The sequence below is a fragment of the Ceratina calcarata genome, unplaced genomic scaffold (assembly GCF_001652005.2).
Source record: "Ceratina calcarata isolate Rehan_Ccalc_2016 unplaced genomic scaffold, ASM165200v1 scaffold368.2, whole genome shotgun sequence".
Lineage (NCBI taxonomy): Eukaryota > Metazoa > Arthropoda > Insecta > Hymenoptera > Apidae > Ceratina > Ceratina calcarata.
The window spans coordinates 1,232,906-1,257,670 of record NW_017159898.1 but is presented as its reverse complement, the minus strand read 5'-3'; the positions used below and the strand labels follow the sequence as shown (position 1 = coordinate 1,257,670).

At 34.1% G+C, this 24,765-nt stretch overlaps 4 protein-coding genes across 16 annotated transcripts; 2 read left to right on the top strand and 2 right to left on the bottom strand.

Annotated features, from left to right (window-relative positions):
* Positions 1-699: 699 nt before the first annotated feature.
* On the top strand, positions 700-2,972 carry CSN1b (COP9 signalosome subunit 1b). Of its 3 annotated transcripts, XM_018025835.2 has the most exons (6): positions 700-875; positions 1,050-1,142; positions 1,216-2,337; positions 2,431-2,565; positions 2,638-2,701; positions 2,760-2,972. In XM_018025835.2, exons 1-5 carry the CDS (start codon positions 849-851, stop codon positions 2,692-2,694), a joined length of 1,434 nt encoding a protein of 477 aa, XP_017881324.1. In that variant the 5' UTR covers positions 700-848; the 3' UTR covers positions 2,695-2,701; positions 2,760-2,972. The 3 variants fall into 3 exon arrangements, with proteins under 3 accessions (XP_017881324.1, XP_017881323.1, XP_026669907.1); XM_018025834.2 differs by having other exon boundaries at positions 701-875; positions 2,638-2,972; XM_026814106.1 differs by lacking the exon at positions 700-875 and having other exon boundaries at positions 1,054-1,142; positions 1,202-2,337; positions 2,638-2,972.
* A 39-nt stretch (positions 2,973-3,011) lies between these two features.
* Aldh-III (Aldehyde dehydrogenase type III) lies at positions 3,012-12,301 on the bottom strand. Of its 11 annotated transcripts, none has more exons than XM_018025831.2 (12): positions 12,136-12,301; positions 10,210-10,330; positions 6,530-6,567; positions 6,245-6,388; positions 6,067-6,162; positions 5,749-5,970; positions 5,496-5,659; positions 5,186-5,416; positions 4,899-5,096; positions 4,064-4,179; positions 3,632-3,767; positions 3,012-3,557 (listed from the first exon to the last, which is right to left on the bottom strand). In XM_018025831.2, the coding sequence occupies exons 1-12, from the start codon at positions 12,136-12,138 to the stop codon at positions 3,380-3,382; spliced, it is 1,647 nt and encodes a 548-aa protein (XP_017881320.1). In that variant the 5' UTR covers positions 12,139-12,301; the 3' UTR covers positions 3,012-3,379. The 11 variants fall into 11 exon arrangements, with proteins under 11 accessions (XP_017881320.1, XP_017881319.1, XP_026669899.1 ...); XM_018025830.2 differs by lacking the exon at positions 4,064-4,179 and adding an exon at positions 4,624-4,739 and having other exon boundaries at positions 12,136-12,298; XM_026814098.1 differs by lacking the exons at positions 4,064-4,179; positions 12,136-12,301 and adding exons at positions 4,624-4,739; positions 10,878-10,975.
* Positions 12,302-13,784: 1,483 nt separating this feature from the next.
* On the bottom strand, positions 13,785-19,242 carry LOC108625665 (putative glycerol kinase 5). Its single transcript, XM_018025847.2, has 12 exons — positions 18,997-19,242; positions 17,656-17,749; positions 17,471-17,570; positions 17,230-17,389; positions 15,699-15,813; positions 15,312-15,505; positions 15,061-15,187; positions 14,850-14,954; positions 14,613-14,707; positions 14,368-14,531; positions 14,162-14,295; positions 13,785-14,062 (listed from the first exon to the last, which is right to left on the bottom strand). The coding sequence occupies exons 1-12, from the start codon at positions 19,090-19,092 to the stop codon at positions 13,920-13,922; spliced, it is 1,527 nt and encodes a 508-aa protein (XP_017881336.1). The 5' UTR covers positions 19,093-19,242; the 3' UTR covers positions 13,785-13,919.
* Positions 19,243-20,040: 798 nt separating this feature from the next.
* Positions 20,041-24,715, top strand: nAChRa9 (nicotinic acetylcholine receptor alpha9 subunit). The gene is made up of 14 exons (XM_026814087.1): positions 20,041-20,217; positions 20,282-20,463; positions 20,541-20,585; positions 20,662-20,771; positions 20,947-21,160; positions 21,251-21,581; positions 21,706-22,049; positions 22,819-23,043; positions 23,119-23,163; positions 23,229-23,335; positions 23,480-23,702; positions 23,768-23,939; positions 24,010-24,162; positions 24,265-24,715. Exons 1-14 carry the CDS (start codon positions 20,163-20,165, stop codon positions 24,636-24,638), a joined length of 2,580 nt encoding a protein of 859 aa, XP_026669888.1. The 5' UTR covers positions 20,041-20,162; the 3' UTR covers positions 24,639-24,715.
* The last annotated feature ends 50 nt before the right edge of the window (positions 24,716-24,765 follow it).

Below are 24,765 nucleotides of genomic sequence, written 5' to 3'. Positions count from 1 at the left end.
CCTTGAGCAGAACGAACCGCAGTTTGCGACATTCGATAGCTTACAAAAAAAGAAATATTCAGTCCAATTTTTAGCTCCAAAATTTAGCAGTTCCTATTTTTTATTTTAAATCGAGAAATCAATTTTTTTACTTTGTCTTTATTTAACATCGTGCGGAAAATGTGAAAAAGTTCTAACACGTCCGTAGCGTAGTTGAAAATGTCTGAGAATTTTTTCAAATTCTTAGTTGCAAAACGTAGGCGTGAAAAATAAAAACGTGCTAAAAATATTTGTTCCACACAGAAGTTGCTATGACCCATAGTAATTAGTGAACCATATTATTTAAACAATAGTAGTAAAATGTTTAAAAACACCTTAACAATGAACAAGTAACATTCCTGTCATGATTATCAGCCAGCCAGTAATCGCTGCGTGATCTTTTATATAGGTTCACAAGTTTAACGTAATATTCTCAAGTAATAATGGGTCAGGTAATATACCTGTCATTTGGTACAAACCCACATGTTCAAAATCAGGCGGGACCGCATTGAGGGCAGCACTTGTGGGCTCAAACAGAGCTGTTTTCCCCTTCCGCTTTTGGGAGCCGTTCCCCTCGACTATGCACCGTCCTTTAAGTCCATGATGGCTCTCCACGAATTCACGTTTCCAAGGAAAACATTTAGCTGCTCTAAGGTGTCTGCACTGTACCGGTCGTGTACATAGTACATGACTACATACATGTATGTCGTCAGATGTGTTATGTGTGTGTGTGTGTGTGTATATAATTTGGTTCACTATTCCTGTTCTTGCAAACAACATTTTGTTTTCTTTCGTAAATCCACGACTGTAATATAAATAAGGAGGTCGAAATGCCGTTGCAAGTTCACGACGTTCAGGTAATTTTCTAAAAGGAACGCAACAATTGTTGATACAATTTAAGTATTTTGCGTTGATAAGTATCATAACAAATTCAAAACCTTTTGTTTCTCTGCTCGTTTTTACATATTGCGAAAAATCACATTGGTTTGGTTACAAGCTTATGTTAAAGGTATTATAATTCACTTATTCAGCAAAATGTTGTGGAGCCAATGCAAGTCGATGCTCCTGCAGAAGATAATGACAATGCAGAGGAAGAACCATATATTGTGGAAAATCCAACACTGGTCTGCATCTAATTTCAATTATACAATTGTTTTTAGCAAAACCATATATACAAAAGTAGTTAACTTTTTCTAGGATTTAGAAGTTTATGCCAATAGCTATACAGGCCTTGCCAAACTATATAGGCTAATATACATAGCTGATCATTGTCCAATGTTAAGGATAGAGGCACTTAAAATGGCTATATCTTATGTGATGACAACGTATAATGTTTCCTTGTATGTGATACTGCACAAGAAATTAGTACAAGCCGTAGGCACACCTGGTTTACCAGATGTCGCAGCACAGTCAACGTCTCAAGATATGTTGACGTTAGATCAGGCTTGGCTTGAATCTCGATCTAAAAAGGCTGCTTTGAAACTAGAGAAATTTGATACAGATCTTAAAAATTATAGAAGTAATTCGATTAAAGAAAGCATCAGAAGAGGCCACGATGATTTAGGTGATCATTATTTAGATTGTGGAGATCTTGTTCATGCCTTGAAATGTTATTCTAGAGCAAGAGATTACTGTACAAGTGGAAAACACATTGTTAATATGTGTCTAAACGTTATCAAAGTATCAGTTTATTTGCAAAACTGGGCCCATGTACTGAGCTACGTAACGAAAGCAGAAAGCACGCCAGACATTTCCGACGCTCATGGCAAAGACAACAATCAAGCTATAGTTACGAAATTAAAAGTTGCCGCTGGTCTTGCCGAGTTAGCAACAAGAAAATACAAAATGGCAGCTAGGCACTTCTTACAAGCATCGTTAGATCACTGTGATTGCCCCGAATTATTGTCTCCCGGAAATGTTGCTCTGTACGGAGGGCTCTGTGCTCTAGCCACGTTCGATAGACATGAACTACAAAAACAAGTTATCTTTAGCAGTTCGTTTAAATTATTCCTAGAGTTGGAACCACAATTAAGGGATATCATCTTCAAATTTTACGAATCGAAATACGCATCTTGTTTAAAACTATTAGACGAGATTAAGGATAATATCCTCTTAGACATGTACATAGCACCGCACGTGAACGTGTTGTATACACAAATTCGGAATAGAGCGCTAATACAATACTTCAGTCCTTACTTGAGTGCAGATATGAGACGCATGGCGACTGCTTTCAACAGAACAGTTTCTGAATTGGAGGATGAACTTATGCAATTAATACTTGATGGTCAAATACAAGCTCGCATAGACTCACACAATAAAGTAACTGTCAACAATGTATTTCTTTTTTATCAACAACGTACATGATTTTCTGATATACTGTTTCTCTTTTCACGTTTTGCTATATAATTTTAGATTTTGTATGCAAAAGATGTGGATCAACGTAGTACGACTTTTGAGAAATCTATGAGCGTCGGGAAGGAATATCAAAGGCGCACACGTATGTTAATCTTAAGAGCTGCAATGTTGAAACAACAAATTCAAGTTAAGGTAATTATACATATTTCTCTTGAATGTAACATAAGACAGTGTGTGGTATCCTTTGTTTTCTAAAATTGTTAGAGTCCGCAACGCGATAGTACTCAAGGGGGAGAGATGTCAGTCACTTGGAAACAATAGTTGAGTGGTAAGAAATTGAGCTGTGATTTATGTTAACTGTTCAATTGATAAATGTATTTGTGCAGATGAACTGCCATGATCAGTCATATGTGAAAAAAAGTAAATCGAGATATTGGATACATTATATATAAATATTTAAAACCCTGATATTGAGTCTTTAACGAAACGTTGCGTGACATGTATATATAATATATTACACTATAAGTAAAGGAAATACTAGTATTTTGAAAAGTGTGCTAATTACACGTATGAACAAATCTTTGATAATATATAATGTATGCTAGAAATTTTATTATTAATAAATATACAGNTTATTGAATTTTTGATAAATTATATAATGTTAACACATATATGATAAATGATAACATTAATTAAGTGTGCGTACTGTTCAGTGGTTTTTGTTTGCAATTCACAACAAATATCTTTATAAGCGTGACGACACAGAACTAAGTACATATGCATAAAATATATAAGAATACAACATGATTTCAAAATTCAACTACTACAGATAATTCCGAGTGTAAAGTTTTCACGAGTGATGAATTACACATTCAGTGTAAAATACAACAAAAATATCAACTATATCAACGCTTTACAAATATTGAAACTTTTATACACTGTGTGATAGCAATTTGTGCAGTGACAAATACTGTTTAGTTGAGCAAAAGAGAAATTGAAAAGTGCACTAAATATGCCTAAGTTTATATACCTTTAACATGGTTGTAACACCAAATGTGACAAGGACTCCTAAACCAAATGCTAAGAGATGTGGAATGTATTTAGCTCCTGGTATATCAGGGCGTTTTGCCATTAGAAATTCTAAGAAAGTCAATTTTTTATCGGTATATGGTGGATACCGACATCTGGAATACGTCAAGCAAATAATAATTACTCATTCGTAAATTCATCCTCATGGTAAATAATGTGTAGTGCTTACGAAGCAATCGTTTCTCCTAGCTTATTGAAGTCTTTAATAAGAATTCCTTTTTTGTGTACAAAGCAATCATAAGTATACTTTCCATGGTAAGATCCCATACCAGAATTGCCCACTCCACCGAAGGGTAAAGTGTCAACTAAAAAATAGATAGGTAAATGCGATTATTTAGTGTCCAGTAGCGTTTCTACGCTATATGTAGAAACATAGGAATGCACATTAAATTAAATTAGAATTAGTATAGTACAAAATGTATCATACATATATACGCAGAACAGAAAGGAAAGCAAATATATTATTTAAACTTCCACAATTAATGTGCATCGGAAAATGCTAAGCTAAAACATTGTCTCAGAATTTGTGTGTCGTTATGTACATGTTTGCATTACGAAATCATATTCATATTAATGTGAAATCAATAAGAACATCCAATACCTGCTGCATGCATCATGGCATCATTAACACAAACATTACCACTGCTTGTATTGTCGAGTATTAACGATACAGCTTTGGTATCAGTACTAAATATGTACAATGCTAAAGGCTTCTCCCTGTACGAAAGATGCAACAATTTAAAGCCGGTAATATGCATATGTTCGCATGAATAGAACAAAAGCTATCAACAGTTTAGTACATTACACCTTATCATTATGAGCATTATGATCAGTTAGGAAACATGAATCATCTCTTTAAGCCCATCATCAATATCAATATATATATTTTGTTACACGTACCGGCAAATTAAGACAGTATAATTCGATAATGCAATAAAAACCAACTCCTCAAATAATTTCATGCATAAAAATGTTATAGGAATTAAAAAGTGTTCTACTGTTATAAATACTGAAAAGTATGATACCTAATTTAAAATTTCTACAGCTACTATTATTAATTGGTAGATAGGTATTTGAACAGTAAAGTTCAAACAGGCGATAGGTACTACTATCTTATACAATAACAAGCAATGCTCTATCACCCAGCTAAACCTAACTCACCAATATATTGCATTATCGTGTCATTTACTCCTACACTTCCGCTACGGGTTTGATTTATTATTAAGTCCTGTACTTTCTTGTCCTTGGAAAATATATAGAGTACGAGTGGGGATTCGCTAAATGTAAGAAGTTAAATATAATTTCTCAATATAAACAAATAAAAGAGAATACATAATAAAGACTGTATCGTTATTATTTTACAATTTAAGTCTTGTAGTTGATTTTCATTTTTAAGGGATTATTTTAAGAAAAAGTTGGTATTTAAACCAACTTACCGGTTATTTATGAAACTGATTGCTTCGTAAGCATTATTCACGTTTATGAATGGTAATATTGGACCAAATATTTCCTCCTGCATCACTGGATCCGTGGGTTTAACATCGACAAGTATAGTCGGCGAAATATACCTCTCAGTAGGATCACAAACTCCTCCTAATGCTACTTTACCATTGCTTAAATATTTTATTAGTCGTCTATAAAAGCATAATAGAAGATATCAGACAATCCAAAATTACGTAAACAATAATGATGTAGAACAAATTTGTAAAAGGACTTAACTTACTGGTAATGAGTTTCATTAATTATACGAGCGAGATCTGGGCTTTCCTTGGGATTATCACCAAACCATTCCTTCAGAACTTGTTCCGCTTTTTTTATAAATTTCTCTTGAATCTCGGGAGTACAGAGTACATAATCAGGAGCGATGCAAGTTTGTCCAACATTAATGCATTTACCCCAAATTATTCTTCTCACAGTGATATTTAAATCCGCTGTGTTATCTATGTATACAGGACTGAAAAAGGTCGTAATTGTTTTTATATCATAGTATGTAATCCAACAATATATTACTTCCGAATATATAAATGTTTTACCTTTTTCCACCAAGTTCTAAGGTAGTGGGCGTTAAGTATTTGTTAGCTGCATCACGAACAATTTTCCCGACTGTGGTTGAACCTGTGTAAAAGATGTAATCAAATCTTTGTTTAAGCAGTTCTGTTGTTTCAGGAATGCCTCCTAATACAACGTGAACACATTCCTACAAAAGAAAATAAACAAGTAATCAATTAACAATTCAATAAACAATTGTATGTAATGTAATTTATAAACATCTTTCATACTACACACTTGATCTAAATATTTTGGTATTATTTTTGCAAAAACTTTCGATGTAGCAGGAGATAATTCTGATGGTTTTAGAATGGCACAATTTCCTGCAGCTATTGCACCTATAAGAGGGATTGCACATAGTTGAAAGGGGTAATTCCACGGTCCCATAATAAGAACTACGCCATATGGATCTTTTTTAATTTGTACCCCATCCAATATATTCACTAATGATTTTGGTGGCTGTAAGATATAAGTGATGGTAGTTCACAGTGGTAGATTCAAATTATGTATTTGCATTGTAATTATTAGTGATTACAAAAAATAATCTCGTGATACCTTTTCGTCAGCTGCCCATTCTTTAAGATGCGTAGATAATTCTTGAACCTCTCCTTCTGTGACTAGTACGTCTAAAGCAACACCTTCAAATTTACACTGAAAGCAAGTATACATTACGCAAATATTTAAATCTGGAAAGCAAATAGGACATTGACTAATGAATAATTATTTTACGAACTCTGCGCAAGTCTGCAGTAAGAGCAGAAAGAATCTCTTGTCTGCATTCTTTTAACATCAGTAGAGCCTGCTTCACTTGTTTTATTCTCCATTCCAACGGCCTAGTCTTACCACTAAGGAATGCATTTCGCGTGCGTTCAACAAGCTGAAAAAGAAATTGTACATTTTTATCAAATAAATAAACATGTATTTTAATCTATCTATAAGTTTATAATATTTATCCAATATATCTTCAATGATCATATTTTTATAACTAACCATATGGAATAGAACGAAGAATACTTACGCTTGCATAGTCCGTCATCATTTTCCCATTAGTTTGTGCTAAAATTATAAAACAAAACAATGTTTTATATTATATATAAACAAAGTGCAATTACTATATACATTGGATATTATTGTATAAATGTAAGTATACCATCTGAATATTTAAGCTTGATATTTGTGATATTTAAAGATATTCTGTGTACCATATAAAAATTATACGTACATATATACTATAATTCATTATCAGGTGCAGAATTTTGATAGATTATAAAAAAAGAACAATTGGAAAAATTAGTGGTTTATGTATATGCAAGTTGTGGTTGTGAAACAAAGATACTCATTTGCATGGTAATATAAAATCATCAATACTCGCATAAATAAATATTAAACAATCTCGTTACGGGCATAAATAATGTATTAAAAGTTGGTGTACAATCCGTTACTTACAAACGTGCTGTATTTATTAGAGAAAATAATGTAATCGAATTATTTAGTCATAGTTGAATTATCTATACACGTGTACAAATTCATTAATATAAAACTTTGAAAGAATTGTATTGTCGTATTTTCTGTTACATATAATAGCGAATTAAGAGTCCGGCTAAAATATGTGTAATATTACGTCTATTTATAAGTACTGGATTTCTCCTCGTGAATACGAAAGTGAAAGTTCACATTCCAATTTTTACGTCAAAGTGAAAGATTCAATTATTTTCAACTGCGAACAAACGATTTGCAAAACTGTTGTGATTACAGTTCTTACAAATAATCATTCTAAAACTTTCTGCCAGCATGAAGAACGTCTTTTCTCGAATGTTTTATGAATTTTTATGATAACGTGTAGTTCTCACAGTTAATTAAAATTGTAAACATTCTGAATTTCATAAAAAGATTAACTTACTCGCATCGAAGTTTTATGCAAGCATAAACAATTATTTTATACTAAAAATTAATAAGATGATATAATATATACATAAACAAATCGATCGTGACCGGTAGCGAATTGTAAGAGCTGGAGAATTAAATGTGTAAACGTTCACAGATATCAGTACACGCCAGTACACGTACTTGATGCTCTGGAGGATGATGATAAGAAACTGAAAAATACGGTTTGAGTCGTTTGACATCATCATTATTCTCTGGCGAGAAGAGTTTACTTTGTACGCGAATGACGGAATTGATAAAGAAGAGCTGCATGCATTTGAACAGATATTCTTGAACAGATGTCACTACTATGTCGATTTATGTCGTTTCCAAATTATATGATGAGTGAATATGTGATCAGTTGATAAATACCTCTGTGCATAAGATCGTATCTCTGTGATTGTGACGATATTCTTACTTTTTTTTCGATTTGATTTGTTAAATATGTGTATTAAATGTGTGAAGTGCTCTGAATACCTTGAGAATAAAGCAGTATGAGAATTTCATTGTAAGTCATGACAAGTAACCATTCAGTATTTCACGTGTGTAAAACATTTGCGAATTTGACTCGAAACTCTCTCGACAGTTCAAATTCCAGCCAAAAATATATGTAAAAATGAATAAATCGCAATGCATGTTATTCTTACAAACTTTTTATTCGTATTAATATTTGTTATACTGAAATTGTATGCACGATTATGATCGAACGATTATTTTTGTATTGTATATAATTTATTTGATCGAAAAAACTAATAATTTCTTAAATGTGTTTAGGTTGCTGTTACTATTAGCGTAGGACTGAAGATACTGCTTAATACAGAGTGAGTAATATGACATATCTTATCTTATTCTATTTGTAATGTACAATTATTGAGGATTGAATAATTTCGCGTATACTTTTCCCACGTTCTGTTGCATGCAAAATTCTGAAAATTTTTCGACGAGCATTGAAGATTTTTCAATATCGGGTGTGTAAAATAAAGACCTACATTAAACGATACGTTTAATAGAACGATGTTTCAAAGCATGCATCATCAGTGTATCACATCTTTCTGTGAAATTCCTACCATGGGTATTATTATGCGATTGTATTGCCGGTTCCACTGTAATTTTTACGTGGCTCATATCTTATTGACGTATTTCTTTTTAATTCTTGATGATTTTGTTTTAATGTCCTTTTAAATAGAAACGGAGAGTTGAAATTGCCTAAAAATCGCGTACAAATGAAATAAATTGATTTAGTCAGTTTATGAAAGGGTTATTTTTTAATTTTTACACTAAGGCGAGGTACGTATTTACAGACATTTAATTTGCTAATCTTCATCTGTGTGAACATAACGCGTGGCTAAAAAAGACCACTTTCGACCCTTGGTGCACAATATACTATTATATATTTTGCGAGTCATATAAATTAACTATGTAGTTCTGCAGATAAATACGTCTCTGTGAATTATTACGTGAGAGCAAGCTAGGTACTGAGTTTGCAATGTAACGATGATGAACATGTTTCATTCCTAATTGGTTTAATGACTAATTTTTTCATATACTTTTCAAAGACTCTAAAATTAATGATAAGAGGACGTACGTGTTGTTCGTATTTATTTTTTACACTATCCAGTATTCTATATGATATTTGCAAATAATTGACTTGCACTTAAGAAAAATTTAAATTGCGTATATTTAATGAGCGATAAACACGTGTTTATGGATAGGTATCGCTTTTTCAGTCGTGTTAGTAGAATTGCAAAAAATGAAAGTAGCCGGCAATTTGCGTCCAATGATGAACAGCGATGATAGTCGCATAGCCTGAGGAAACGCACCTTCTTTAAATGATCAAATACTGCGCTCAAGGTCGAATATTCAACGTTCACAGTTTCATTAGCACTAATATATCGGTTGTAGAATTATTTGCAGCTGCTGATTTTTTCGCTATACTCTTTTAACGTTCACGAAATGAAAGTTAATCAACATACGCAGATCAACGGCGGATGAAATTATCAAAGTGATGCGCGTTCTTTAGACGTAAACGCGAAACAAACTCGTCTGTATGAATAACCAACCGCTTTTTATAACTCCTTCCTTACTCTAGTGCGTTCGTTCGTGCGCCTGCGAAGAAGCCTGGTTTTGCCAGATAATACAATATGCTCAGTTTAATACTCGTCGCGATATTCACTTCACATCAGTTTTTTTTTCGAAATGCAAGATCTGATTGACCAGTGTTAATTACTTCATTTTATATTTATTATCAATTGAACTTGCACGCGTTGGTTGATGATTTTTGTCACGCCAAAAATTTTTCCGAACGATTAATTACGGCGGAATATGAATTAAACATTGGACTTGGGTCACATTGCTTTTTATAGCGAAAACTGTTTTTCCGCGTTTATCATATTTCAAATGTAATTAAGTTGAGATATTAAGATTTATGAACGGAAAACTGATAAGTTGACGTTTCTTCTTGAAAACATGAAGTATGTGGTATCGCTTGCGATTGCGAGCATTTTTTAATTCAAACACTGATACAATTTATGTCGGAAACGTGCACGCCAAGACTATTCGGTCTTCGACTTCGAGATTGTACAAGTACACATACGTATAGGAGAATTAAAATTCTCAACGAATTTAAGAATCGTGAACAAATTAGAAATTGTAATAGTCGTTCAATCCATAAATGAAGTTATACGTGTTTTTAGTTTCTACTTTTATACATATATGACAAGAGAAATAGAAGGACGGAAAATTGATCACAATAGAATTCGTTCAATTTCTACTTACAATCGACTTCGTTTGATAATCCTGATTGCATATCGATCCGACATTCCTCTGCGACCGGATTCATATCTTTCGTCTCCAGCGGTCCTTGTTCTATCTCATTAATGTCAACTGCTACTTCCGTCTGCAAGTAAAGTCGAAGGTATTACCATCGTTAACAAACTATACTACAGTACCATCGTTAACACACAATACTAAGTAAACTCAAATATAAAGTCGCTGTGTATATGTATATGGACGTTGGTCGTTGGACGTAACGTTGATTAATTAAGGATAGAATGTTTTTAGTACATCTCTATTTACATAGGAGAGATCACGGTTTACGTATCACGGTAAACGAGCAAAATGCTTTCAATATCCTCGCGTGGTGGCTAATTGAGATCTAATTTGCATTTAAAGCACTCGACAGTGACGAAACAAAATTATGATCCTGAATCAGAAGTTTGATGAGGTATCGTGAGATATTCCTTCTTCCTTCTAAAAAGATAACTCGTGTATTTTGATTTTTATGACTCGAACAGTCTATTTCTATTTTCTTCTTCTTCTTCTTCTTCTCCCTTTAAGCACATCGTCGATGATCGTAACAGTATCTCGAACTCAATTAATTGCGCGAAACAATTATCAAAATATCCGAGAAAATTGGAAGTAGAAACACAGTTCTGTCCACGTACTTATGTAACAATCATGTTCTTGAACAAAAAACTATCACGCCTTTGAAAAGTAATCGGCCTGAATTAATCGTAAGATTTAAGAAGGTAGATGCATCTCGATAATCTTAGAGTAGAGAAAAGACGACGTTGCCTTTTACGTAGTTGTACGACGACTGTTCCCGGGTCGCAGGACCCCCGTTTCGGTTGCCACACCATCTCGAGAAATGCAAAACGTTTAAAAGATTGGAGGTGACAGAATCGTGTTTGATACAATTTACCGATAGCTCAATTTCGGTGTACTGATTAAATTCTCGCGATTCGAAAAACGCTTACAATAAGAATGTATCATGTACATATATTCATACTGAGAAAAGCATAATGTTTCTGTGGTCAAGCTACTTTTGCCTTTCCTTTCGCTGATTGAAAGTAGGTACGACTGGATGGTTACACACGCTTATACCGGAAAATCGGACACCTACGGGCGGCGCAAAGTTTCTGATATAATAAGCAAGAGTTTAAATACTGCATGGCATAACTAAGTTAGTGTTTCCGTTAACGCGTTCCTGTTGATTAACATATACTAACTACGAAACATATTTGTCCATTCTATATCTAACAATTTTTATTCACTGCAAGTATTTCATCTTTTCTAATGTTTTTATTCATACATAATAGAACGTAACAAATAATCTTCATACTCTATTCTGATTACGAACGATAAGTCCGAAATTAAGGTATTCGATTGGAAAACTTCATTTCACTATTTTATTCTTTCTTCCTTTTATGCTTGAAACTTCTTCTTTTTGTGCTAGCGTATAATCGAGCATCACCTAATGCGTCTATAGTAAAATATTCAGCAGGGTCAGAATTCCATACAGAATAAATAAAACGTATGATTTTACTTGCAAATCATCAGGTTTCTGTAGCCATAAGCTCACACGCTTCGCGTTATACATATATTGCCTCGAACTGTGTAATACCTTACTACTTATATTTCATTTCTTACTATAATATTTACAATCATTGCGGATGTACCACTTCTTAAACATATATATGTATTAAATTCAAATTCCTTGTATTTTAAAACTCACGATATTTAATAACGAAACTTGATACCACGTGTATTATACGATATTTCAGTTTGTCATTTGTAGTTTTTACTGCAATTTATTATCAAACGACACTAATCTGTTTTTTTTTTTATAAACGATTTCATATCTTAAAGAAAAAGGAATTTGCTCGATGTCGAGCTACTTAAAAAAAAAAAAAAAACACTCACCATTTTTTATTGTTATAAATCACTGTAAATTCACGTCTTATTACTGAGAACTCACGCGATCCAGACAGGTTTTTAACTGAACTGTTTTTTTTTTGTGGATTTTACGAAGAAAATCGTTGCGTCGCTCGGAATCAGGAGCAATCGACGATCACGTATCGGTGGAAGTAACTGACGGTAGTGATATTCATTGGACCGTTTAAAAAAGACGTCGGGGTCGCGCTTGTTTGCATACAAACGCTGGCAACTGACATTTAATTATCTCATGCGAGGTTTCTCCATATGCACATACGAAAACAGTATTTTTGGAAATTCTGTATCTATTATTGACATTAACCATTTTCGTGAAGATGATTTCGCAATTTTTCGAAACATTCACCTTTTAATACTATTTGTACAGCTCGAGCTGTTGGAACGAAAAGAAATTAAAGCAGAACTAGTTGAACATTTTTTTCGCTAGCACATTCCATAAGTACTCTATCGAGTTTCTTCGAGAACTTTCTCCGTCGATTCAGATTATACTATCCGGTCTCACGGTGCGTGCAGACTCATATGTATGATGTAAGCGTAATCGAGAAAGTTTCAAACGTAATCTTCCTCTGTTACTTAACATTAGATCTACCAAGGGGGTTCAAAATAATTTGTTCGGCATTTCGTATAATCATTATTCATTTCCAGTACATTTTGCTTTCTAAAATTTTGTATGACTTTTTCTAAAATGTGCAAATGACAAATTCTGTAAAACAGTTTTCTTTTTTTGTCTTTTTGATATATGTATAATTGTATACCTACATATACTGAAATGAGTCATTTTGACCCCCGCGGAACGTAGGTTAAAAGAGTGATTATTTTGAAAATTATTGTTATTAAACTATTACTATTATCATTATCACAGTTTGTTATTCAATTTTTACTCATGAAAACGTTGAGTACAACGAAAATTGCTGTGTGTTCTCTTAGATGACTTATTAATTTGAAAAACAAGATACTCTGACCCCTCCGTTAAAAGTAGGTACATAAACGTCAACCGCCGGTACTTAGTTGTAGTGTTAATAACATGAGAAAATTGACACACTTAGTTAGAATAACTAGTTATGATTTAGAAAAAAGTTTAAAGAAATCCATTATTTTTTGAGTTCAGCGTTTTAATAGGTCAGCAGATAATTATGATTTTACGAATGAAATTATATTTCATGGAACGTTCTTGAAAAGTTCACGTCCTTCCTTTAGAAACATGATGTTTGCATGAAGGACACTAAGGACAGGAATTACTAAGAAAAATGTTACAATTAACTGGCCAGCTGACCAGCTGTTAATACCACGTAAATCCATCATATGCTATTGAAGTTTGACATATAATTTTCTTATACGCTCATGTCCATGGATAAAGTAATGTCGATTTGTTGGCAATCTCGAATAGCACTGATAATGAGAAGTGCGTCGATCGGAACTTTCATACCATCCTTCTACGCGGTATTTTTTGAGACATAAATATAATACGTACTTTCTAAGGAAAATTTTATTGAAAGAATATTTATTAAATGACTAATGGCTGTTTTGTATTGAGATTGATGGTTGGTTGGTTGGTTGGTTGGTTGGTTTGTAAGAGAAGAGAACAAGCTTAGAGGAATGTTGACAAAACAAACAATATGTTATAATTTCTTAGAAAAATGTATTTATCACGAACCTTATCGTATTCATGTACAAATTCATATTAACAAATCTTTTTCATCGAATATTATACAGAATTATGTTTGTTATAAAAAATATCGAAAACGTACTGTTTCTCAGTACCATTTTGCGAGTCTCTGCAGAGCTCGCCTCCATTGAGCAATTATCGGTTGATATCTTTCTCTGGTCTCCTTATTCGGCTTGAACGTCTTCTCTACTCTACGGTATTTAAAGATATCTTCTCTGTTTTTCCATACGCCTGTGAAATAGAAACAATCTTTCCTTTGTTGAAATTTACATTTCATAATTACATTCCCCTGAAAGCTTATAAGTAGTAACGTATTTTATATTATAATACCGCATTGTAAGCCAGCGAAAAGCGCTACACCAAGAATAGACATTTCCGTGTTTTTTGTTCGTTCCACCTCGAGATTTGTCAAGTCGGCAAGTAATTGTAATACGAAGTCATTTCGAGACACTCCGCCATCGACTCTACAACCGGACGTGTATCGATAAATATCAATGATTATTAAAATTGTTTTCGTGTAAAGTTTCGTTGCTAACCGTATTTTATGATAAGTGAAGGAAGTTTCTGCGCGTAGCGATTGGTAAATCAAGACTATCCTATAAACGATACTTTCTAGCACCGAGCGAACTATATGATTTTTCCTTGTACTAGGTTTTATGCCTATAAATCCAGTGGCTGCGGTAGAATCGTTTATGGGAGCCTGGTAATAAATTAAGAAAGAAATTTAACAAATTGGACATGTTAGAAAATATTAACAACGATGTTAAGAATATAAACGTACTTGTAATCCACTGAACGCAGGAACAAAACATACTCCGTCGGCGTCCTTTACCGAATATGCTACGTTCGCTGTTTCATCAGCTTGATCAATTATACCTAAAACAAGCTGAATCTTTAAAATTCTAGCGTTTTGCAAATGCCACTGTGCTACAAATGCAGTAATCTCCAGTGAATATTAATCGAAACAAAGTTTCGTTGTTAAAAATCATAAAAATCATAAAAATGAATAAGTTCTTACCTAGTTCCTTTGCCCATTCGATGAGAGTACCGGTGTCGTTGGATGCGCCTTCTACCATGTATACTAATTCGTCTTTTATACGCCATGCAACTTGAGGATACAATCCTGTCGAAAAACGAGTTTAAGCAGTATTTTAAGCAGTATAATCAGTAGTTTTGATCGAGACTATTTTACAGACTAAACATCTGTTTTTAAAAAGATAATTGTATACCTGTTATGGAACCGTGTGGCTTGGTTTCGGTATTCACGTTCACAAATGTTCCAGTTCCCATAGTGATCTTTAAATCTCCTGGTTTTATGCAGCCTTGACCAAAAAGCGAAGCTGCCTGATCCGCCATCTACTTTAAATGACAGTTTTAATTTTAAGATTTACTAAAAAAAATAGGTAATACCTGTTCATTTATTTCGCGGTGAGAAGATATTTATAGCATTGCATTTTTAATTTAAAATTATAGAACTTACTGAGCAAAGTATTGGAATTTCAGCACCGAATATTTCTTTCGGAGTGACACCGAAATTTCCACTCGTATCCACTAGTTCCGGGAATATGCTGTACGGAAGTTTCAATATATTTATCAATATTCCTGACCAGGACATAGTAAATGGATCATAAAGTCCGGTTGCCGATGCATTCGAAGCATCTGTAATGTGTCTTCCTATAAAAAATATAAAATTTCAAGTTTAATTTAGACAGAGCTTAGATCTTGTATAATTTGAAAATAAACTTTTATGGAGAAGCGATATGAAAAAATTAAGGATTCAAGAAATTGATAATAAAATATATTAAAATAAATTAATTTCTCATTATGTAATGATATTGTTAAAATCATGTAATATTGAAATGAATACCGGTGAGTTTATACAAAAGCCAGCAATCAACGCCGCCGAAGACGGCATTCCCATTGTTCACTGCTTCTTGCAAACCTGGCACGTTTTGTAGAGCCCACACTAACCGCAGAGTAATCTAAATTCCATTATAACATGAGTAATGACGCAAATAAACTATAATTAAGACAAGGCTTCGTCGATCAAATTAAAGATGAAATCAATAACCGAATGAATACTTGAAAAATCTATATAATTAATAAAAATTGTGTGATTTGCTAAAGAATTCCGAAAAATGGTATGGTATTCAATTCGACGGTATAACTGCACGTTTTGTTCAAAAGATAAAACTTGAGATTTCTGCGATTAACCGAGATCGCAGAATCTCGACCTGCGTTTGAAATTTCATTTTACAACAACCATAATATATGTAGAAAATACACGCTTTGTGATGTTTTTATTTTCGGATTCTGGTTCTGTTAAAATCGGTAGATTGGAGGATTGAAAAAGGGAAGAGAAAGTGAAAGGCTGCAACTTGAATCAGCAGAAATTATCGCGAGGTACATACACCGATCTCACGATAGAACAATTCATATTCGTTCGTTAGCATTCGCGGTCAATTTGTACATAATTTAAAAATTGAAATATAAAATCGGAAATCGTGCTACTATCAGCTTCTATCAGTTCATTACAAGTTATTTTCCTATTTTTGCTTTTCCTTTTCTTGTTTCCTTTCCTTTTCACTTGTACAACTATTCATTATTCTCGCTTCATTCTGTTGGCCTTCTCTTTGCAATTGTATTTCCTGTTTTCCAAGTCTTCCTTGAAACGTGACCAATGATCATTGTCGACAGATTAAATTACGCATGCTTTTTGTTGTCATTTGCATTAATGAACAAATTATAATATTCATCCGTTCTGATCCGTTAATGTTAGTACCTTTACGCGACGTAATGTTCAGACACATCAGACATGAATTATTGACAAAATTTAATTTATGTTTATCATATTAAATAATTTATACAGCGTCTTATATAATTTACTGTCTATAATCTTAGTTATAAATTCAAATAAGTTAGTGGTTCCTTCTACCGAGAACAATACAAAAAGCGTTGTAATGTAATAAGAAGTCCGACATTGATCACAAGTATTCACACAAGTAAATTAATGGCACAGAACAAGGTTTTCAAACAAGTATCGCGTTATAAAATCTTGTTCAGATACATGTAACAGAAATCTGAACTGTATTATTTGTAGTAATTAATTGATGTGTGTTAAAAATTCTTCGACTAGAATAGCAGTAATACCATTTATACGAGGTGTAGTTATCCTGAAGGGTGTCGTGCAGGCGTAGAAAATGTTAATCGATATGCGAGAGCGAGTTAAAAATGAAATTAGAACGTTCTTTTTTATAGCTTCTGGCAAATTTGTCGACCTCATTAAATTCCTGTTTTATCGAAAACATTTTTCTCTACAACCTTGATCTTCTATCTGATTGCATCATCCGTGATGCATCATCCGTGATGCATCAATTATTATGTCATCCAAGAATCACCTGTTGGTTCATGAATTTGAAAACGCTGCTGGCTACGTATCTTTTCTTGCCCGTGAACGTGTACAGAATCTGTGAGCCCAGTCGCAGTAATTTCATAGTTAAGGACGAGTTCCATTCTTTTACCATGCCGTCAGCGCGTAAATCTTTCCACGTGATGAAGCTGAAACTCGATTTTCGTAAATATTTCTACGCCTCTTACGAGTCGTACAAACAAAATTAACAATTAAACAGTTGTGTTTACTTATGATAATGATGCCCATCGCTCAAATCCCACGTCGTGAAACTGCTTCGTTGAGTGGAAATGCCGAGACAAACTATCGACTCCGCGTCTATCTTGCTCTCTATTGTAATTGAAAATAATTCTTACATCTATGCAGTTCATACTTTGCTTTATAGTTACGATAGTCAAATCAAGTGTGTTGTTACCCCTCAAAGTATTTTTTATTACGTTCACTATAGTTTTCCATAGCTCGTCTGGATCTATTTCCACGAAGCCAGGTTCTGGATGTAATAGTTGGACCTAACGTTAAAGGCGTTACTTATTCATTTATTTGTTAATCGACAAAAATTAAGTTTTGATCATTCTAAGAGCGATAAACAGACAACACGGTTCTGCTGGCGGTTTAAATTCGAAATAACTGCAGACGCGATACCAAGCGTAAGTGTAAGTTAATAACCACTGCGGCAGATGCATCATTAACCGGACATATGAATTGCCGTTGATACATGTATCATATCGGTTGGATTCGCATGCACACCAAACGGATATGGTCATCGTACATATGTATAATGCATTCGAATCCGTTTCGTACAAACGGCGCACAAATGCATTCTCCAAGTAATGGACTTATTCGATAATAATTACCGTATTATCGTGGAAAGAGATACGAGATAAGATACTTACATAAAACAGATTTCTTCATATTACTCGTGTGATTGATAGTTTTATTAATTTCCTAAGAAATGATTAGATTATCAACAGTTTACTGGTACTATATGAGTCCGTTTAGTAGATACGATAATCATGAAAAATAACTGAAAATAACGTAATGAATCCGATTTCGATTTCCTTTAGTTTTAGTGCTTAGAATATACACGTAATAGAGTATATACCTTCATTATTATAATAATAGTATTATACTATAACAAACATATAGATATATTAGTAGTATAATGAAGTTGTACTGGTGAAGCGATTTTCTATATTCCGCGATCAATAAAATGCATGCCTCTCAAGGGCTAATGGGTTAAAACCATGTTTATTCAAAGATTATCCTTCGATCATTACATAATCTTGAGCGCAGAACAATGTTTATTCTATTACACGCGTGAATATTTCTACACATTCAGAAATATTTTTTTAATGTAACATTCCTTATCGACATGCACACGTATTCTGAACACGTGTATGCTTACGGCTCATAAGTATGTACGTGCGAATTACGAATATGTGTGCGTCTACATCCGACGCGGCTTCGCAACGTGCTTCAGGGATCTAGTGAAATACAATCTAAACTTTTCCGCTTGCGCCAGTACTTCTATATACGTACTTCTACGTACAAGTATTTATTCTGACAATGAGTAGATACTCTTGTAAAACCACCACCATCGATTTGTCCGCAATTACATCGTTGACGAAATCCAGAGGCTCGAGGCAGTAAAGTTTGAAAATTGGAAACTTTATGCTCCGAAAATGCGAGATTCCGGCAAAATTGGTCATGCTCTTTTACAAAATTTAATAAAAAATAATAAACAAATTCGTCAAACCTTTTCAACGGACGAGGCAACGATGTTCGTTTCTTCGTCAAGTATATGAAAACGCACGTTTGTGGTTCCCACATCGAGGGCCCCCACGTATTTCATTATTTTCGTCTAATCGTATCTAGCATTCGAATCTGTCGTTCCTTCTAATTATATCTCTACTGCATCCCACGTATAAAGAGTGCTGACACTACGTCACGATATCATACACGACCGCACGAAATCGCGCGGCGAACTAGCGCTTATCGCCATCGCCTGTGCTGGCATATACGTACATACATACATACATGCTATAAGCACTGTAAGCAGCATTGCGCATATTACGCATGCTCTAGGAGTCTATCGGGGATTGCGTCCACGTAGCTGTGAGAACCGTAGCGATGTATTTCTCTGACAAGAGAATGAGCATCATTGCAATTAATGTTGATGTTCTATCGGCGATTAGGAATTGAACAATTCAATCAGTATACATATGTATATTAGCCATTTTCACCTAACAACGAGAAAATGTATAGAACAGTCTTATAAGTCGGTGTTTATCGTTTCGTAATACTATTTCAAAATTAACAATATATTTTTTAATGTTCAACACTTTAGACTTGGTAACAAACTCCATGTTTGCTTGTTTCAAGTATGGAATTTCATTGAGTATACTTTTATAAAATTATTGGTTTATAGTATGGAACGTCGACTGAACCACATTATTACTGCTAAAGGTGGTCCAACAAAATGTTAATGTTAATTAATGTAATAATATATGTAGCGTTCGAATACTTTTGTTTAGCTACTCATTGAGTGTGTTTCTAATAAATATATCATAACTTCTGCCTCATTTTCAAATTTTACTCACGTAATCTCGAGACTTTCCTCTTACTATAATAGATACCAAACTATTTTAAACGCAATTAGTTTAGTACATGTTATTTTAGCAAATTTTTTTAATAAACTAACTATTTTAAGAAATAAAAATTGTACAAATCAATGATTATCTACCATGGACATATATCTGCCTAATCGTTTCATTATTCTTACTGTATCTGAAAATATTTGAAAAAGTATTGAACCACTCTGGGGGCGTCTCGGTTCGAGTTTCACTGGGCGTCTGATAATCATTTGGTCCCGGAACGAAAATCGTTCAGTCAACTGGTGACTCTCGTCTGATTTTGATTAAAATGAGAATAATAACGGTGTTCGGTTTACTCTCCCTTGTTTGCCAGAGTCGTTCGGGTAAAGTGAATATATCTTCTTCGTGTTAAGAATTTCACCTGATCTTCTTATACTTCTTTGGCAGAGTCATCTTTTCACTTCCTTAACGAGCTTGTGATGCAGTGCAAAGATATTAGCAGTGTGTCGCCAATGTTAAATCTGAGAAGACATCTCTTCTGCGAATACGATAAGACCATTCGACCAACTTCTTCTCATCAGGTCGCCAACAATGTGACGATGAAACTTTTACCCAAAATATTGGAGTTTGTAAGTTGATCGGTTCGAGATTTTTTAAGACTAGCTTGATACAATTTTAAAAAATCCGATATTCTCGATCTCTTTAGGATGAGTGGAACAGCAAGATGACGTTACATAGCTGGATGACGCTCGTAAGCGACGTTTACTACCAGTTTAATTTAGATGTTTCTTCCTCTGGGCAAAAATTCGACCAAATTTTATTTGTAGACGTGGAACGATGCTCATTTAACTTGGAACCCTAGTGAATTTGGCGATATCAAGTATATTCACTTGAAGAGCCAGGATATTTGGGTGCCCGATCTTTCTGTTTATAATTCGTAAGGAAGACTACTGAAAAGTTATTACTTCGTACTTCGTACAACAAAATTAGTTCACTTCTCTAATAAAGATTTTTTAGGACATTTCCTAGATGTATAGACTAACTCGGTGCCTGTAGACTTTTTTCAGATTGTATTCGATATGAAATTGCAATTGATATAATTTTATAAACAGTGGCGATATGACGTTAGACCAGACTGGTATACCACCGACGACATGTCTGGTCTTCAGTTCAGGATCGGTCAGTTGCGTGCCATCGATAAAGCACGTTGCAAAATGCGTGACGGACTTCTCTTCGTGGCCTTATGACGTGCACCAATGTCGAATTAAATTCGGTTCGTGGTCCCACGCGGGGGAGGAAATAAATATTCATTTAAACACGAAAGGGGTAAACGCGTGCAAGTCATCAGTGAATGAGAGGAGTGAATCAAATTATTCATATTATTTTTCACGTTTTTAATTTTCTCTTTCAATTCAGTATCAAATGGAGGGATATACGAATAATACCCAATGGGATTTCAAAGTGAAAAACGCGTACAAATTATCGAAAAAATATGAATGCTGCCCGAACGATACTTATCCGATGATTGTTTATGAGTTTGAAATAACTCGGCATCACGGTATAATGCACACGACATACGTTATACCTGCCATAGCGATGATGCTGCTCACGTTAACAGTATTTTGGTTGAACTCACGGTCCACGGAAAGAATGGCTGTGAGCAGCGTGAATTTGATCTGTCATATGCTTTGCATTTTCGATTTACATTGGCAATTGCCTCATAATGGTACTCGTCCACCTAACATACGTGAGTTTTCAATATTATACAAACGTAACAACTTTACGTAGTTTTGTATAGATAAACGCAGTACTCTACTCTATTACATTCTGTTCGATCGCCAATATAACGAATAACAAGGAAATATTTTCAGTACTCTACTACAGAGATTCGTTAGCTTTAGCTCTATTCGCTTTACTATCAACCGTACTACTTCGCAAATTATATGAGATGAGCGGCGATGTACCGTATTGGATATCAACGGCCACGTCGTTCGTATTAAACAACAAGGCTGGTCGTTTCCTTGTTCTCACCGACAACGAAAGATTATCTGACAGGATATTAACTGGGGAGAACGAGGATAATAATGATTTGCCTAAATCTGAGAGTAGATCTAAGGATTCAGCGTGGATACACTTGGCTGTCATAATCGAATGGCTTTCGCTTTTCGCCGTGATTCTCAGTTACATTATCATACTAGCCACTCTTGTGCTAGCTTGAAAATCAACCGCAAATGCTCATTTTTAATAAACAATCATCATTCCAGTGATCCTCTTTTTGATTCTATTTGTCATTATTTTCTTAAATGCTTTTAGACCATTATGCGAATATTTCAACAGATTTTTAATAAAACAATTGTGCTGCTTTCCTTTGTAATTTTCGCCTCGTTTATTTGATCCCTGATAATNATCTAAATCCGTATATAAAAATTGAAAGTTTTTTAATTATAGTATTATATTACTTCATTTAATTTGTTACTATATTGAATTTATAAAAAATTAGTTCCTTATTTTATACTTTAAGTTCTCTAAAACTTCTTTAGATAGTTACACTTTTATTACATAGTTTGTCAGGGTGAATGATAATCAATCTTTCAAAAGCAGGTTTTCGGGGATCATTTTCCTTTAATCTCTCAACATCGCAATACATATTATAGTGTATGTTGTGAAATACTTTTCTAAACAATTAATGATGGCTAGTACGACGTAGTAAGGTCAGCGAGAATCAGGATTGAATGGTAAAAATACGAAAACACTGATCTAAAGGGTGAATTCAGATTAAAAAGAGATTTATCCTTTTTTTGTGTAATAATTTATTTATAACCGAAAATTGTAACTGATGATAAGTGGGTAAACGATGATAATAGAAGGGGGCGGTTTTCGAAGATCTCGGTTTAATATTTCACTGGGCGTACGATTATTCTGTGGAACCTATCGGTCTGCAGTCGTTGTACATCTGTCGGTTGGTCTCGTGCTTTTTACTACAGTTCAACATGAAGATTTTCTTCTTCTGCATCTTATACGTGATCTTCTTGTTAACCAAACAAGGATTTTGCATGTTCTACGCTTGTAAAGATATCTTAAGCAATGCTCCGCTACAAGTGTTAAAAGACTACCTGTTCTGTACTTACGATCCGGAACTTGGGCCTATCGAGAATCAAAAAAACGCCACTAAGGTTCATCTTGGATTAGAAATACTGCAATTCGAAGTCGTGAGTAATTTCTCACTCAATTAATAATGTGACACATATTTAGTTGCATTTTATTAATTAATTATTGTACGTTAGGACGAATACTCGAGTACTGTTCATTTCGATGCTTGGGTAAGCATGGTAAGTGTAGTCGTCTAAGACGTCGTTTAATAGAGAAATCCATGTGTCTAATTAGCGAATTATAGGTATGGAAAGATAACCACCTTACGTGGAATGCAACGAAATATGAAATCAGTAGTCTTCACGCAATGAGTTACGAACTCTGGATACCTGATATTGTGTTGCATAGCGAGTGAGTTAATTTATATGAGTCAGATTTTCTTCGAAAGCAAGTACCTCATTTTCAACTCTTATTGTTTGTTCAATTCTCCGAGTCACATGATAAAAACCATTCTCGAAGCATTGTACATAATATATTAGCTTCGATATTTGTCAGATCAATCTGGGAGGTTGATACGGAAATGCCAGTGGTGCCTTGCGTGTTGGACAGTGACGGTACGATATTCTACGTACCATCGGTAACATACACGACGTTTTGCGATTCTGATCATACCTGGTGGCCTTACAATGTAATGGATTGCTACATACGCTTAGCTTCTTGGTCTCACCATATCAATGAGATCGATATTCAAGCAGAACCGTACAATTTCGACGATTTCGTGCGTATATTTTATTGGATTTCAAATTAAATTTCGACGATATTTTCAATAAATTAATTTATTAGAGAGGGGAACCAAATGCAGAGTGGGAACCGATAGAAATGTCCTTAAATGTTAGTGTAATGGGTTCTAAGTTCGATATTTTTGAAGATTTCACTAGTCAATTATTCTCCTACCGCGTTCTTTTAAAAAGATCTTCTACCATGTACAGCGTATCGTACGTGACTATGGCCATAGGTTCGTAAAAATTATCATAAGCGTCTGTAATAAATTAACACGTACCGACGATAATTATTTATCTGTATAGTGCTAATGACAATGACGGTGATCGTACTGTGGCTAGAGCCAATGACCAAGGAACGCATGATAACAGCGAATTTTAATTTTGTTCTACATCTGCTTTGTATATTGGACTTGCATTGGAAGATTCCTTTTAATGGATCTGAAACACCAAAGTTAAGTAAGTTTTTATGTTTAAGGCGTTTACGGCGCAGGGAGCGAGAGCCTGGAAAAGAAAAATTCTTATAATAAACCTAAAACACATCGTTATTTCACTTTTTAGTTGTGTTTTACGAGAAGTCTCTTATCCTAGCTGTTTTCTCTCTTATATTAACTGTCGTTCTACGATATTTACAAGAATTGACCATCGACGCACCTAAGTGGATATCTTCGTCGACGATTACGATTTTTAAAAGCAGAGTAGGTCAAGTATTTTTAGTGAGTATTTTAGATCCGAGAGTATCGGCCAGAATCGAATTGAACGCGGACGACAATACAAATCTGGTATCACTCGAGAAAAGGGAATCTACTTGGCAGTACACCTCTATCTTGATCGGATGGTTTGCTTTCTTAATTGTCTTATTTACTTACGTTATCATGCTGATTCTTTATTTACCGACAAGCACATCTGGTCATCGTTTTACATTGAAAATCTAATTCATAGACGTACTCTTTTTAAAAATTGTAATACGAATTATAAGTGTAAAAAGATATAAAATATCAATGTACAAATACTATGTTCGTAGTTCATTTACGAGCCTGTAGTATTTCTAAGATTTTTAAG

Bases quoted from the DNA above. Each gene is read 5' to 3' on its own strand.
- nAChRa9 (XM_026814087.1), top strand. From the start codon at position 20,163: ATGAGAATAATAACGGTGTTCGGTTTACTCTCCCTTGTTTGCCAGAGT. The intron at 20,464-20,540 runs GTAAGTTGATCG...CGATCTCTTTAG, and splicing joins TACCCAAAATATTGGAGTTT to GATGAGTGGAACAGCAAGAT. The intron at 23,164-23,228 runs GTAAGTGTAGTC...AGCGAATTATAG, and splicing joins TCGATGCTTGGGTAAGCATG to GTATGGAAAGATAACCACCT.
- CSN1b (XM_018025835.2), top strand. From the start codon at position 849: ATGCCGTTGCAAGTTCACGACGTTCAG. The intron at 876-1,049 runs GTAATTTTCTAA...TCACTTATTCAG, and splicing joins TGCAAGTTCACGACGTTCAG to CAAAATGTTGTGGAGCCAAT. The intron at 2,566-2,637 runs GTAATTATACAT...TAAAATTGTTAG, and splicing joins AACAACAAATTCAAGTTAAG to AGTCCGCAACGCGATAGTAC.
- LOC108625665 (XM_018025847.2), bottom strand. From the start codon at position 19,092: ATGAAATACGTGGGGGCCCTCGATGTGGGAACCACAAACGTGCGTTTT. The intron at 15,814-17,229 runs GTGATTCTTGGA...AATGGAATTTAG, and splicing joins TCAAATTCATGAACCAACAG to ATTACTCTGCGGTTAGTGTG. The intron at 15,506-15,698 runs GTATTCATTTCA...TATTTTTTATAG, and splicing joins GCTTTTGTATAAACTCACCG to GAAGACACATTACAGATGCT.
- Aldh-III (XM_018025831.2), bottom strand. The intron at 6,568-10,209 runs GTAAGTAGAAAT...TTATAATTTTAG, and splicing joins ATTATCAAACGAAGTCGATT to CACAAACTAATGGGAAAATG. The intron at 5,417-5,495 runs GTAAAACATTTA...GACCTTTTTCAG, and splicing joins TTAGAACTTGGTGGAAAAAG to TCCTGTATACATAGATAACA.